The sequence below is a fragment of the Austrofundulus limnaeus genome, unplaced genomic scaffold (assembly GCF_001266775.1).
Source record: "Austrofundulus limnaeus strain Quisiro unplaced genomic scaffold, Austrofundulus_limnaeus-1.0 Scaffold0, whole genome shotgun sequence".
NCBI lineage: Eukaryota > Metazoa > Chordata > Actinopteri > Cyprinodontiformes > Rivulidae > Austrofundulus > Austrofundulus limnaeus.
Genome location: NW_013952402.1, coordinates 5,179,031 through 5,195,321, shown reverse-complemented (window position 1 = coordinate 5,195,321; position 16,291 = coordinate 5,179,031). Strand labels below are relative to the sequence as shown.

The following is a 16,291-nucleotide window of genomic DNA, read 5'->3' as shown; positions in this document are numbered from 1 at the left end:
CCCATGAAAATACCCCCATCAAATGTGCCCCAAACCACAACGCTATTTCTGGCACAGCAACTTGGATTCATCACCAGAACGTCCCTCTGACCCAACAGGCTGGATTCATCGTGCCCCTGTAAAGCCCGCACCTGACTGAGAGGAAAAAAATAACAGCTCTCCCTTTGAGAGTTCAAATAAATCCACTTCAAGAAACCAGCATCAGGTCCATAATTTCAAAGAACTTCACAGGGGAAAACACAAACATCTGCATTTTTTTTTTCATGCAGGTTGAGAGCAACTTTCAGTTCTGCTTCAGGAGTAAAGTAGCAGACGATATCAGTGATTACCAAGCTTCTTTTAAAACTGATCTTCAAAAATTTTATTAGGAGAAAGGAGGACAGGTAATTAAAATCAAAGGGTGGGGGGGTGGGGGGGGGCACAACAAAATGATTTGTGGAGGAAAAGAGGAGGACTGCAGTACCTTGACACAACCTGCTTGCTTGCAGCTGGTATCCCTGTGGGCACTCACAGGTGTAACTTCCAGGGTTGTTAACACACTGATACTGACACATGTAGCTGGACAAGCTGCATTCATCGACGTCTATTAAAAACACAAAAAAAACACAGATTACATGCATGTAGTGGGACAAAACACACGTTCACATAGGAATGCCTTTATTTCAGTGGTTTCCAACCTATTTTCCTTTCTTACTTCCAAGCAGAGCCCCCCAAATCCCTCGCAATGCCCCACCTCTCCCAGTTCAAACTTTATCTCTTTATCAAAATAATAAAATAATGAAGTAAATAGTTACAAACTTTTATTTGAGAACGGGGAATAAAAAGGAAGAACTGAGATTTACAGTGTCTTATTATTATAATGGACTTGTTTGCGTGATTTTATTTTACACAAACCCAGGTTGAAAACCACTGATTTATCCAAAAACCAAATGTCCGTTTTTCAGTTTTTACCTTGGCAGGTTACCGTGTCCGCTGCCAACTCAAAGCCATGATCGCACTGACACAGAAAGGAGCCAATCAGGTTGTAGCAGTGATGCTGACAGGGGCTCTCCACCTCACACTCATTGATATCTGGAACAGAAGCAGATATTTCACACGCATTGATGTGATGAGCATAATAAGTGTCACAATCTGCTGAAATTTATTTTAGTGTCTGATAAAAGAGTGTGTGTTTATGACAGGTACACATTGTGAATTTATTTAGACTCTAACCTATTACAGACCTATGATGGATGGTTTCTTTTATACATTTTTGTTGAAATTTATTTCTTAAACTTTCTGGAAATGCAACTACTGAACCGTGACTACACAGTCTTGTTTTTGTGACTTACCAACACAGGTGTGATTGTCGTTGGCCAATTTGTACCCGTTGTTGCACTCACAGTAGTAAGAACCCCGGGTATTCACACACCTTTGCATGCAGTAGTGACTCAGGCCACACTCGTCTCTGTCTGCAGGAAAAGTTCATCACAAAAAAACAACTTTTTTTTATACCGCGACCATTGTGAAACAATGCGAGAGGAGAGTGTGTTTTGCATTACGCTCACCGATACAACGGTCTCCGCTCTTCTGGTAGCCGAGAGGACATTGGCACGTAAAGGAGCCTCTGGTGTTAAAGCACGTCTGTTCAGGCCCACAAGTGTGTCTGCTTGTTGCGCATTCATCTATGTCTGCAATGAACACACACACACAGACGGTGAGAGGGTGCTGCACAAAGGCAATACCTGGTGTAAGAGAAAATACGGGCACACGATGAACTAGTCTGAGCTACAACTTGGTAACGTGTGAAGTCTGTGATCGTTGACACGGTCACACAAAACACATGTGGGCATAAACACGCATGTTCAAACGAAGCGCAGGCCATTAAATAAAGAGGGCTTCTATTCAGCAGCTCAGGGGGTGAAGAGAGAAGCACAGATCGTATCTTCTACTAACAACACGGCTTCTTGTGAGGGGAAGTATGCTTCTACGAGTATTTAAGAGAGGAACAAATGGCTTCAATGTGTTTTTTCCACCAACTCCAACGCAAACAAGTAAAAACGCTTTCTATCAAACTTAACTTAAAACCTCAGTTCTGAAAAAGTTGGGATGTTGTATGAAATATAAAAACAGAATGCAGTGATTTGCAAATCTAAAAATAAAAACATATTTTGTCACCAGTGGGACATAGTAAACATTGATATAAAAATTGTATCAATTTAGTGCAAAAAAATAGTAATTTTGAACTTGATGGCAACAACGCATCTCAAAAGAAACAGAACAGGGTCAACAAAAGGCTATAAAAGTAAGTGCTACAAATGAATGAAATGAAAACTATTTCAGAATAATGATTCTCAATGGGGGAGAATTTTGTACATTTTATACATTGTCCCAACTTTTTCCTTAATTGGGATTGTGTATAACTGTAGGCTAATGTGGTAATAAAAATATTAATTTAAAAAAGGAAATATAATCAGCTTTATCTTGGGATTTTGTTCACAAGTGAGGGAAAATAGAGCATTGATTGACAGATGGGTGTGGCTTCCACAGTGCTAGCTAGCACATGTTATAACATGTTATATAATTTAACTGCAGCTCTTCCTTTGTACTTTTAAATGCTAATAAGGTTTTAATTTTAAAACCATTGTATGAAGGCAATAAAAAAACGAACATAAAATAATCAAAAGTTACATTATGAAGTGAAAAACACAATAAGTCCTTGTAACACGACAACGAGTGTTAAACTGCTAAGATAAAAAGTAGCTAATTTATTACAAATAATGTGGAAACTCACACACAGGCCTTTTGTAACAGCGCCCTCTAGGGGGAGAGATTTAGCAACTGTGACAACCAACCACATTCTACTCTCCTATGGACTCTGTACAGGTCTGTTGTGTTGAAGAGCTGTAAGGCAAATCTCTCTGTTGACTGATCAGTCTAGATTCCTACCTTCACCAATGGCTACAAACTTTAGGTAGTGAGAGAGAAAAAACACGATCATGGGTACAAGTGGTCGAAATTAGTTTTCTCCGGAGGGTAGCTGGACTCTCCCTTAGAGATAGAGTGAGAAGTTGAGTTATCCAGGACAGATTCAGAGTAGAGCCGCTGCTCCTCCACATTGAGAGGAGACAGTTGAGGTGGTAAGGATACTCCCTGTACACCTCTCTAGAGAGGGATTTCAGGCATGTCCAACTGGGTTGAGACCCTGAGGAAGACCTAGGACATGCTAGACAGACTATGTCTCGGAACTGGCCTGGGAACACCTTGGAATCCTCCCAGAAGACCTGGAAGAGGTTGCTGGGGAAAGAGAGGTCTGGGCCTATACCCGCTCAAGCTGCTGCCCCTAAAACCCAACTCTGGAATAAGCGATAATGGATGGACGGTTAAAACCAGCCTGTTTTGAAGTGCAAATCAGAAAACAACATCGTGGAAGTTCAGAAACATTTAAAGCATCTTAGACAAACAGTGTGTATGATAAGCTGTGATGAGACGAGGTGGTGACTAAGTGTTAACTACTGGTTAAACCTCCAACCCATGACACATAAAGGCAGACAAATTAAAGTTAAATGTTGTTCCTACAAAACACTTTCTCAGTTTAGCTTGTTCAGAGCCAGAACTCCTTAAAAAACTTTCTCACCACACACATAAATATGCCAATAGTATATACTGTCATCCCTCGAGACCCACCGGCATTCCTACTGGGTGGTCTGATGCAACTCCTCATACGCAGACAGCTACTGGGCATCAGCATAACAAGATGACAGGCAGTTATCCTCAATACCACACACACAGCAAGGGAGAAAATACTATTACTGAATTGTTGTTTGGCACATAGCAGAATTCACATGAATCTAACTTTCCTGCCATGTTTAAATGCAAAAAATGCATGAAAACAACTGAGATAAGATCTAATTGATAAGTGAACACATCAAAATAACAGCAGAGCTCCAACTCGCTCCCGTATGAAATCTGATTCCTCCCAAGAAACTTTTTATGTTCTGTGGCCTCAACTGAAAGGTTTCAGGTCCCAGTCCCACAAAGTCCAGCACTAGACTGTCAGCCAGACACTGCCTTGATTTGTCATGCAAGACCCAGGAAATGAAAAGGCAGAGAAAAGATAAAATATCCTCAGTCCTCAAAGGGAAAACGACTGAAATGTGTTTGACTCGGTGGGGGGAAGTGACGGGGTGAATTTCGCGACTTAGGGACAAAAGCCAAGCCCATGTAGACGTGCACCTCCGAGACAACAGGTGCGACCTGAACAAAGGAAGGAATGCTTGTTGCTCACTGACCCGTTTCTTGAAAGGACAAAGATAAAAAAAAGCAGTTTTGTTCGGGGAAAATCTGTGTTCTGATGTGGCTTAAAAGGAATCTGGGATGGTGCATTCTTAAGCAGCATGAGGCATTGAGAAAATGAACTCTTGTATTTCAGCAGCGCCACAGTTTGGGCCACAGTTTCACTTGTATCGACTCAAACGGCTCCAGGACTTGTCTGACTGTGGGTCCAGATTGAGTCAGATACATGCTGTCATTTTTGAAGCAAACAACAGGTTTGATGTTCATCTGCTAATAATGTTTTTGCCAGTGTCTGTGTGTGTATTTGTGTGTCTGTTTGCCATAAAGTATCCATCCATCATCTATACCCACTTCAGGGTCGCATGGGTCACTGATGCCCAGTCACTGTGCAAGGCGCAGGGTACACCCTGGACAGGTTGCATGTCCATCACAGGGCCACATAGAGACAAAAGAGACAAACAACCTCTCTCACTCACACCCTAAGGACAATTTTAGAGTCACCAATTAACCAAAATGTCGTGTTTTTGGTGTGTGGGAGGAAGCTGGAGTACCTGGAGCACCCCACACATACATGAAGAGACTCTACCCAGATAGATCCCTGGGTTGGGATTTGATTCGGCGACCTTCTTGCTGAAATGCATCAGCTCTACCAACTGAGCCATTGTGCCACTCTGAACAATTTTGAGTTAATTCAATCTGTCTGTTAGCAAAATATCTGATGAATGCCTAGAAACATTTTTAATGAAACTTGCAGAAAATCATCAGCATCTGTACAACTGATAACCTTTAGAGCCAACCCAATTCAAGATTGATGCCATATTCATCTGAATTTAGAAAACTCAAAAATGGCAATCATTTAGCCCATTTTACAGATATCGAGCTAAACTTAACTAATTTTTAGACATAAAAGGCAAAATTAACATAATGAGATCAAACATTTGTGATAAGTTAAAAAAGGATTTAAATTGTGATGTTTAAACCTGCAGTAAGTAACAAGCTAGAAGCTGAGTACATCATAAATCTGTAATAAACTCACTGTTAAATGTAGCCATACTAACTAAAGAGGCTAAACGAAACAGGATGATGTTCTTGTCAGACAAATACTGTGAGCAAACCCCTGTATTTACTGCACATAAACATAACGTTTGAATAATTGTCAATTACGTGGACAAGAGGCAACAGACAGGATCAAGTCCCTGTGAGTCATCAACAAGTCTACTTACTGGAGGTATGCGCTGATCCGTTCAGACTGGAAATGCTTTGCCCTCTGGCATTAAAATAAATTCAGTCAACAAGAGTCTAATTCCGGATGAAATGTTGTGGATTTAGTGATATAAACCTACAGTACATTTGGGAAGTTCAGTGTTTCTCAACCATGTTGTTTTAAAAGTTAAAAGTATTTAAACACATCAATAATTAAAGTTTTTGGAATTAAATATATAATTTCAAAGATTTGTGAAAAATCCATGAAATAAGATTATGGAAATCAACAATATTCATTGGTCATTGGCCACTATTAGTTATTCCTAATCAAGAACCAAGATGCTTTTAGTCAACCATTCCTCCCATGACTGAGGGGTTTACCTACTTAGATTTGATGAAGTCAAATGATTTCAAATGAAGTCAGTGATGTCCAGAACTAAGTAAAGCCAGAAATGCCCTTGAAATGCTTTGCAATGTTTGGTGGTCTCAAAAGTCTGAGACCAAGCTAAAGCTGTACCTGAGCTGCGCACTGTCTGTTATATGGATCAGAGTGCTGGAACATGACTGCCAGTGATCTTAAGCTCTTTGTTTTCCACAATACTGAGAAGACGTTTGACCTAACAACATCTCAAACTGCTCACTACTTGTCAAGACAGCACAGAGACCATCATCATCTGGAGAAGGTAGAGGTGGATTAGGCATGTGCTTGGAAAAGCACTTGGTAACATCACACACACAGCCCTATAGAGGCAGCCAACAAACTGAGCTCTATGTGGTATTTCTTGCATAGAAATAGCATTTTAACTCGTCCTCTTAGAAAAACTAAAAACTACTACGTGTACAACTGACTAAATGTGAAATAAATAATACAGAAGTACAATAAAAAATGAAAGTAAGAGGGTTTTACTCACTGTTGAGTTGTGGTAAGTATAACTGCCATCTTGAATTCTGAACTCTACCACTTTCTAATAGGGATTTCCTACTGGAAGGGGCATTCCAGTTTAAAGTCACAACATGTAAGTGGGAAATTCCCACTTCCCAGTACATCTGGGGAAAATAGCCAGCTAAAAATACATCGAAATGGAGATTTTACACAGTTGCTTTTGAACCCTCTGCACCTCCACCTAGTGATGGGATGCTGTCATTTCAAGGGTAAACTAATCAACATGCATTATGGGAGATGTAGTTTATAGTCAATGCTGGCTATGAATAGACTTATTTTAAGACATTAATACATCTTTGAAGTTCTCGCAGGCTACATAAAATGCCATTGAGGGCCTTAAGTTTGATGCCTGTGATGTAGTAGAAGCTGGCCAGGAGTCGAGGAAATTTCTTGGTACCCTTCATGCTTCTGGACATAGTGGGCAGTGAGAACAGCTCTTATTTAACACAACAGGACAACAAACCCAGGAGACAGGTTAGTGTACAAGCTGCAACTATAAAGAAAAACAGGTCTAAGTTACTACTTCCAAAGCCAAGTTGCGTATGTGTTGAGCAACATTACTGTAACCAACAATGTTCATGGACAGGATCAGAGTCATGTTTGACTAAACCTTGACTTGAATTTTGGCACAAAATCCAAGCCAGAACTGTTGCGTTTCTTCAAGATTTCCTGACAGCAGCATTTGCATCAGTACCATCTCTGTCAAAACTTTTTGAGAGGATTCAGTGGTGTGTCTAACAGCACAGCAGCTCAGAAATGTTTTGACCAACTATTTGACAACACAGATCATTGAACGAGGTGTTGCCACTGTAAGGAGCATAATCCTGCTGCATCTGGATTATGTTCCGGGACTCACCAAAAGCTGAGAAAATATAATCAAAAGATGTCAGTGTATGAGTTCTTAGGAAAGTCTGTGTGCGGAAAAAGCGAGAGTCATCTTCCACCTCCTTCAAGAGAACTTGGAGGGCTCTAAATAAAAGCACATGTGCTGAATCCAGTCCAAAGGTTCATTTTTAAGAAGATCTTGCGGTGACTGCTACTTTGTCACTAAATCTTTTAAGAAGCAGCCAACACAAAGCTTGTGTGTGGGAGTGTGTGGGGCGTAGATTCCACAAGGCACCACTCTCTGGTCCCAAGAAGTCTCCACAGCTTACCACATGTTGTACAGTTGATCCAGTTTACACAAGAAAACAGATTTTAAGGCAACAACTCATCAGGAGTAATGATATGTGCGAGGAGGGGAAAGTGACTTTTTCTTTGAGGTCAGATTAATATTTTTTCTCTCTCTCTTTCAGGATTTATTTAACATCACTTACAAGTGCCTTCCAAGAGCAAATCACAGGGATAGATAAGATGATCCAGCAGAAGATGCAAAAGGAAAGAATGAGGAGCGAGGGTGGAGTTTTATTTTATTTCTTTTTTTTTTCGCAAAAAAAGGGAGCTTTTTAAGATTTGAAGTAAGATTTACGGTTGCGTGCGTGTGTTTTTTCGTGATGTCAGAGTTAAAAAACTCCTTGCTTTTCAGGGAGATTAATCCTAAATGTCTTGTGGGAGAAAGGGGAGTAGTGAGAATGGCGGCATTTCAAAGAATGTGTGTGCGAGTACAGATGGCTGGGTGGGTGTGTGTATTAGAGGTCTTGTTTGAGGTGCTCATTAAACATCTTTTTTGCAGAGCTGCTAATGTTTATAGACTTTTATAAACTATGTGAGCAATAAAGAAGTAAGTAAAAAAAAGTGACCAAAACGAGAACTAAATATTTTCTGTTCTGAATTTGAAACATCATATTTACACGTTGTCGTTTTAGTGACCTAATAGAACTAGTTGTAATTATCACTTGAGAGAATTTCGTCTTGTTTTCAATGAATCACAGTAACGGAAAGCAGGAGCTGTTCCAGAGAACAGCTGGAGGTGTCCTGCTGCTGTTGGACAGCATCACAGTTTCCCCTCCGATTATTGGATAATTCAATCTTCAGGAAAGTGAGAGGGGTGCAAAATGTTCAGTGTTAATAAGCCATAACATTTCACAACATTTAATTTAACAGCATGTCACACAGCATCCCATGAGCACCTGCTTTTGGTTAACATCAGAACCCTCTCTGCACTGTTCACCCCTTTTACGCTGCAGTGCGGCGTGAAACCCAGTGCAAATAGGTGCAGTTTCACGGTTCAAATATAAAGCAAATAATTGTCATGTTCCATCCACTGCGTACTCTGATTCTTCGCTCTTCAGTTTGAAAAGCCCAGGAGTTCCAACCATACTGACACTTTTAAACTGATCTGTGTTAAGCCCAGATAGAGTTTATCCAAACTGCCAGTCACAATTGTGAGCAACATCTATCCCTCGTGGAGCTTTGAATGCGACTAAAAAAAGACAAAAAAAATTAGCCGAGGTTAGGTCGCTTAGTGTCCTGATGCATCTCAGTAATCCAGGTAGAAAAAAAATGAAAAAAGAAAAAATAAGTAGGTCCTCTGGATGAGTTCTTCTTTAGTGAAACGATTTGTCTCTTGTCCAAGAGACGTCTTCAGTCTGATGAGTTTCAGGTGAACTCAGCCTTATAAGCACTGCCTCCACATGGACAAACAGGTTAGTCACATGCAAAAGAGGGCCATCGCCTAACAAAAGGCATATTGCCTATTGTTAGGCGATGGCCCTCACATGCAAAAGAGGGCCATCGCCTAACAATAGGCTTAATTAGCTCTATTGTTCATAGAGGGTCATGTGCCCCATCACCTGACCCGTGTCGTGTTATATGTATGTAGTGAATGCAAGCGGGGCTCGACGTCCCCTTGTTTTTGTCCCTCTTTGTGTTGGGTATCATTGGGGCCCTGATTCATTGGGGCCAGGTGTGAATCAGGGCCCCATTGATACCCAACACAAAGAGGGAAAGAGGGACAAAAACAAGGGGATGTCGAGCCCCGCTTGCACTCACTACATACACATCACACGACACGGGTCAGGTGATGGGGCACATGACCCGCTATGAACAATAGAGCTAATCAAGCCTATTGTTAGGCGATGGCCCTCTTTTGCATGTGACTAACCTGTTTGTCCACCATGTGGAGGCAGTGCTTATAAGGCTGAGTTCACCTGAAACTCATCAGACTGAAGAAGTCTCTTGGAGGAGAGACGAAACGTTTCACTAAAGAAGAACCCATCCTGAGGACCTACTTATTTTTTCTTTTTAATTAGGTCACTTAGCTTTGTTGGTCATCTTGATCATGATTGATTCCAGATGTTTTACTCAAATCCAACCTCTGGTTTTGGGCATATTTTGCTAATGATACAAACAAAAATGAACATGCACACACAGACATGAGCCAAATCATTATTATTGTTACGTGCTTGCTGTCGGTCGATAAAAAGAAACAAATTCAATCCAAAAGGGGAGAGAAAGCGTGAGCAGCATGGAGGATGTGATCGCAGGCAAGTGTCCCTCAGCAGGGCGCGAACTAGTGATTTACAGCAGCTCTGGTAAAAATCACTATTCCCTTCCGTCATGAGGTAAACGGAAAGATCAACACATGTAAGCACATCAGAGGAGGAAGCAGCTGGCCGCTGGAACGACCTCAGGGAGAATAACAACAACAACATTAAGCCCTTACACTGAGGAGGCACGGAAGCTTCCTCCCTCCAATCTCTGCTTTTGTTAATGTGATGGCAGCAAGGAGCCGGTGGTAAACCACAGGCAATAACAGAAAACTGCAGAGAAGCTCTGCACAGGCCAAAGGAAGGGCTGCCTGTTTGAGACTTTCATTCAGAGACTGAAAAGATTTGAATGAAGCATTTGAATCCTCTCTGGCAGCGTGTGAAAAAAAATGCCAAACGTTATATTAGCTTGAACTTTAAAACTGTTCAAATTTTCCTGACATGATTATGAAACTAGCTTGTACTCCAGAAGTGTTGCTCTTGAAATATCAACTGTACAAAAAAAACATGACATTTATCTGCAACTGATTTCCTTTTGGAGGCAAACTGATTCAAGATGGCTGCCACTGCTAATCTACCATAGCTAACACAAAAGTGGCTTCAACTCAGTTTTACAAGTACTGAGCTGACATATGGTGTGGTAACAACTAAAGTAAACTCTAACACATGCTCTGCACAGGGATTTTGGTTTAAAACGTTTGCATTAACTGCCCTTAAACATCTCATAAACCACTCAACAAATTTTAATAAAACTCTCAGAGACTTGTCAGTGGATGTACATCAACTGGTTAAAGTCAACCCAATTGTAGATGTCTGCTACAGTTAATCAACACGTGTAAGAAACTATGAAGGATCTTCAAAGTCATTATCTCATCAATCAGAAGACCAAACCTGCTAAACTTTCTCAGTTGTTTCAGCGAAGGCCACAGTTCAGGTGCAGAAGGGGTTCAAAGCTACTCATTTCAACGACCGGTTCACAAAAATTCATTAAAAAGAAACTAAATTTGCACAAGTTTTTCCACTTATCACTGGGTAAGGTGTCCTTAGAAGAATTATATAAGCAAAATGTGTTTACCAGCCATGTGTTCACAAACAGAAGCAGCCAAAGTGACTGGTCAACATTGGTATTGTCTATGGAAGAGCTGTTTGGGAACGAGGAGTTCAGCAGTTTTAAGGAGTTGATCTTTGATTTCTTGAGTAACGTATGCAGTTAAAAAGATAGTTTGTGTTGAAACAGTGAACTTCGTGATTTGTTGTAAAAGCTACATATTTCGTGAGCTCTGCCTTCAAAAAGTCAAAAAGGAAAAATAAGTAGGTCCTCTGGATGGGTTCTTCTTTAGTGAAACGTTTTGTCTCTCGTCCAAGAGACATTTTCAGAGTTTCAGGTGAACTCAGCCTTATAAGCACTGCCTCCACATGGACAAACAGGTTAGTCACATGCAAGAGAGGGCCATCGCTTAACAATAGGCTTGAAAAAAAACAATAGGCTTGATTAGCTCCATTGTCATGTGCCCCATCACCTGACTTATTGGTTTGGATGCTTCTGCTGTGGTTATTTGGTGTTTTGTTATGTGTATGTAGTGAGTGCAAGCGGGGCTCGATGTCCCCTTGTTTTTGTCTCTATTTCCCTCTTTGTGTTGGTACCATTGGGGCCCTGATTCACACCTTTTACTCACAGGGGGCTGAGTCATACTTGCAATAACAGCGTTGTAGGAGGAGGACAACTGGACACGAAGGCCTCCACCTCTGTTTAATGGTGGACGTTTTTTCTTCACAAAAATGGCTTAATCAAGCCTATTGTTAGGCGATGGCCCTTTTTTACATGTGACTAACCTGTTTGTCCATGTNGCAGTGCTTATAAGGCTGAGTTCACCTGAAACTCATCAGACTGAAGAAGTCTCTTGGAGGAGAGACGAAACGTTTCACTAAAGAAGAACCCATCCAGAGGACCTACTTATTTTTTCTTTTCGATTTTTTCTACCTGGATTACCGAGATGTATCAGGACATGTCTTTAAAAAGCTCCACTGCAGGTACACTTATCAAAAACTATCTATATGGACTTACTGTCTGATGTCAGTTGGCAATGAGTAGCTTTAAGTCACTCAAAAGTGAGTCAGTTTTATCAAATATATTCTGAGTTTTATCCTAAAGGTCCTACTGCTGAGCAATGACACTCTTGCATGTGTTTTATTTCGACACCACTGACCCCTCCATCATAATCCCCTCAACCTTGTAGACATTTCTATCCGTAAAACATTTTTTCAAACCCCTGTTTATTGTTTGAAGAAAGTTTGTGAAAAGTAATCCCGATCAGATAAACTCGGAAGGAATTTCCTGAAAAACTGTAATCATGTTTTCATGTTTTGATTATGCTCACATCTCCCTGCATTGTTCGCAGATCACAAAAACCCTCACAAATGGCTTTTGTTAGGTTAACCACAAACGTCAGGATGACACAGCAACAAGCGCGACTGTTAAGAATTAGCTGTAAAAGGTCAAATCATGAAGCCTGCTGACAGCTTCATGTTGAGCTTTCCAATCGCTCCCCGCATTCCTGCTCCTCGCAGATCAATCCGATGCTTATCTGCGAAGGTGGTGAGTAATTCCTACCATCACAATCCCTAACATTCCAGAGATATTCCTCCCAAGCGCATTGCATCTGTGTGGAAAAATGTTTCTGGGTGAGCCCTGCCTTGTTCGGAAAAGTACACAAGATCTCTGTCGCACGGAGGGGGATCAGCAAGCCTCCAGAGAACATATTTAGGAGAGGTTTCCATCGGCTGCAGGTGAGGAGCGTCCAGACGTAGCTGAAACAAGTCGGGCATGTAGGTGGCAGTGTAGCCTGCATGACCTCAAGAAACCAGACAGGTAAACAGGAGTGGCATGTTCCTTCATGTCCAATGCTGCAGCGCATAAGTATCTAATTTAGATGAAAAATAAATAGGCAGCAGCTAAGGTGTGTAAATTCAAACCTTGTGAAAGAGGAAAAACAAAACCAACTGCACATAGCTGTGTACACTCCATGGAAATTAAGTTGATGCACAAGTTTTAAAATGAGCAACGCTTTACATAAGAACCATAAAACATCACTTTTTTTCAGGAGATTTGATGGCTGCCATGCACCTCGTGATGGACAAGCTTCGTTTCTAAGAGGATGTGATCTCACCTCGGCACACAACAAACCTCTTGTAAGCACCGCCAGGCGCCAAACGCTGTGTGTGTGTTTGTGTGTATTTGGACAGAGGGAGGCTGGAGGTCGTGAAAATGAGAGGCATCATTAAGCCGTCACGCGTCCAGTAAAGGTTCATAGTTTCGTTGAGCGGCTGGAGGATGGCGTGTCACTATACGACAACGCACACACACCAGCTTCTGTTCACGCTCGAGGACAAAGAGGCTTCATTGCCGCGCCACGGGATGGCGAGCTGCAGTCAAAAGCACATCATCGATCTGAAGCAAATTCTGTGTTCTGTGGTCGGTTTTGCTTCTAATCAGCATAAAGAAAAGTACTTTTTTCTTTTTTTTTAAATCGTTCTGCAGGAAATTGGCCTCCTTTTTGTGCATAACTTTCTAGAAACTTGCCAAACATCAGAACAACTCAGCAGCTGCCACAGCCCCTTTAAACTTGGCTTGGTCACTGCTCCGGCACTTTCTGCGGTTATTCAGCATTTCATCCTCCCTCTTTGCCCTACCTGACTCTGCACTCGAGGTTTCCTCTGTAGAGTGGTGAGTTAGTAGGGAAGGCGCCTGATGTAAGCACTATTTGATACACTGAGGTTTTCCTGCCTATTGAAAGTAAACGGGAGTTCCTTCAAGAGCAAGGTACGTAGTCGCGCAGAGCGAGCCGTGTGGCACGAAAACTAAAGAGACGATAATCCTGCGTCCAAGAACAATTGGCTCATTGTAGCGAGCCGAAAGGTAATGACAGAGAAACCGGGGACTGATGTAAACAAAGATTATATCGCTCTCCAGCACAAACATAAGCCCACATAACAGCGCGAGACGCCATCCAGTTAAAGCTGCAGTCATCTCAGAGCAATAACACTGACAGCAACAGTCTATCTTTGTTTAGCCCCCCCTCTGGAACGGAACACCAGTGCCGCACCGAAGCCAGCTCTCTCATGTGCTAACTTTAACTGATTTGCTGCCATGTTTTACACTCCAATAAAACCTAATTGGGTTCCAATTCAGAGAAGCACATAAAGCAACTCACACACGTCTTTGCCCCAGGTGTAAAATCAAATTTGTTTCTTTCACTGTAGCTCTGTGACCACAAACCTCACCACACGGCCACTTTAACACATGCCTCTGCCTTTTTGGCAAAGGGAGATCCAAACCACTGAGCATGAGGATTGAAATGCACTTTGCCTTACATTACGTTTATGGAGCTACCCCACAGCTCTTACACAAACCAGCACAGATGAAGGTAAAAGAAATCCCAGCTCTCCGATGCTACTAGCAAAGCTGTGTGTGTGTGTGCGTGTGTGTGTGTGCATGCGTGTGTGTGTGTGTATGTGTGTACTTTAGTGAGACAACGAATGAATCTTTCAACCACTCCCTGATTTAGAGGATCAAAGCATCTTGCCCAAACACAAGCTCACACCCACCCGGTCTCTGCACATCTACCAAGACCACAGCCACATCGAGGCTCAGGGATCATTTACCATACATGTAAAAACAACATATACGCACACAGCTTGCCACATTATTATAAAATCATCAGCTCGAGTCCAACTCCCGCCCCCATATCGAAAAAGAGCACTTCCAACACCCGAAACGAGGAGAATTTCAGACAGAAGCTGAACCCGGGCCAAAAACATCATGCTGCGAGCAACCAGAGAGTTTAGAAAACATGACATCACAGCGAGAAGGACCGAGAAGCTTGCAACACATCTGGCAGCTACGCGTAGTTCAGCTGCTGTCAAGCAGATGGATGAACACTTCACCTTTGGAGCTCTGCTTACCGAGGCTCTAAAGTCGTTAGCAAGTCATTATCAAATACCTATGCGGCTTCACAAAAAAAACATCTTTTCCAAGGCAGTGACAAGGACTCTGGAAAACAGCAAAATAAATAACTAAATAAAAAAACTACCCCTGCCAACATTTTGGCCAGCATCCTGCAGTACACAGCAGTCATTGTAGTCAAACTGAAACCACGTTTTAGAGTTTATTCTTACTCATGAAGGTCAGTGGTTCATTTTCTTGTGAAATGAAATCAAATGGAATTAATGTTCTTGAAGAAAATCTGGCATCCATCTTTTTTTTTTTTTTTGATTCTCAGGCAGTTTTTACTAATTTATGAGGGAGTTTTTTGATGCCACTTCCTGCCATAGCTATGTTTTTATGTTGTAAGGTTGTAGAGGGAAAACGAGTTCATTTTTAACAGTTTTCCTATTTTAATCTTTGCTAATAAGGAAATAAACTGTGGCAGGCCTATGTGGCATATAATTAAACCATTCTCCTATCGCTAACAACTTTTTAAAATATAAGTAACTGAGTTACTCTTGGTAAAAATTAGAACTTTTATAGCTATAACTTAATTTTTTTATATCTAAAAACTATTTTTGTAGATATTGATAATTCCATTACATTGTTACCAGTGAATTTTCTTGTTACTGATGTCTGAAAAAGCTTTTTAATAAATCCTAAACCAAATATTTGTTATTGCTAATGATGCTTTTATTAGTTAAGATGTCTTTTTTGAACATTCAGAATAATATTAGAAATTATTATTTTTATTCATTTAAGTATTTAAAATAAATTGTGTGAAAAGAAACAACAAGACTATAAATATCTGAAATGCTAATTTCTTCTTCAAAAAGCCTTTATGTTTATTCTAGGTAAAAAGAACACTTGTAGATATTTGGAGCTGAAAGACACATGAACGGGAACAGAGACATTATTTGTTTGAATGATATTAGAAATATCTGACATGTTGATTGTGGATAAATTTTGGCTTATAATTTTATATGACAAACCCATGTAGCTGAACGCACCTCTGCAATAGTTCTGCTCATCAGAAGTAAAACCTGGTGAACAGCGAATGGTGGGCTGGGGGACCCTTGGCGGTGGGAGCTGAGGGTTTGGTTGAACAGCAGGAACTTGGGGTGTCTGGTTGGGCTGCGTCCCTTCCTCGGACTGGCCCATGGTGACGTAGATGATGGCGTTCTTGGGGAGGCAGAGGTATCCCCCGTAGTTGTTGATGCATTTCATCCCTCCTTTGCAGGCATCTTCTAACAGCTCACATTCATCAATGTCTGACATAAAACCAAAGACAGAAGGATGAAATTAAAGCTCACAGAATGATTGTCAGTGTTAAAGCAACACTATTTGAGTGTGTGTTTTCTCTTTTTGAGTGTTAAATGAACACTGATGGAGGGGTAATCTAGCACAGCAAGTCTGCCCAAGCAACCTGAACAAATCAACAATATTTAAATCTACACA

General features: G+C 41.2%; 1 protein-coding gene across 4 annotated transcripts in view; it reads right to left on the bottom strand.

The window, feature by feature from the left end:
• Positions 1-16,291, bottom strand: part of efemp1 (EGF containing fibulin extracellular matrix protein 1) — a 31,837-nt gene that overhangs the window by 2,655 nt on the left and 12,891 nt on the right. For all 4 annotated transcript variants that reach the window (XM_014028393.1, XM_014028534.1, XM_014028461.1 and 1 more), the window contains 5 exons: positions 15,844-16,104; positions 1,548-1,670; positions 1,332-1,451; positions 952-1,071; positions 464-583 (listed from right to left, as the gene is read on the bottom strand). In XM_014028393.1, coding sequence (XP_013883847.1) covers positions 464-583; positions 952-1,071; positions 1,332-1,451; positions 1,548-1,670; positions 15,844-16,104 — 744 coding nt within the window. The remainder of the gene's footprint in view (positions 1-463; positions 584-951; positions 1,072-1,331; positions 1,452-1,547; positions 1,671-15,843; positions 16,105-16,291) is intronic.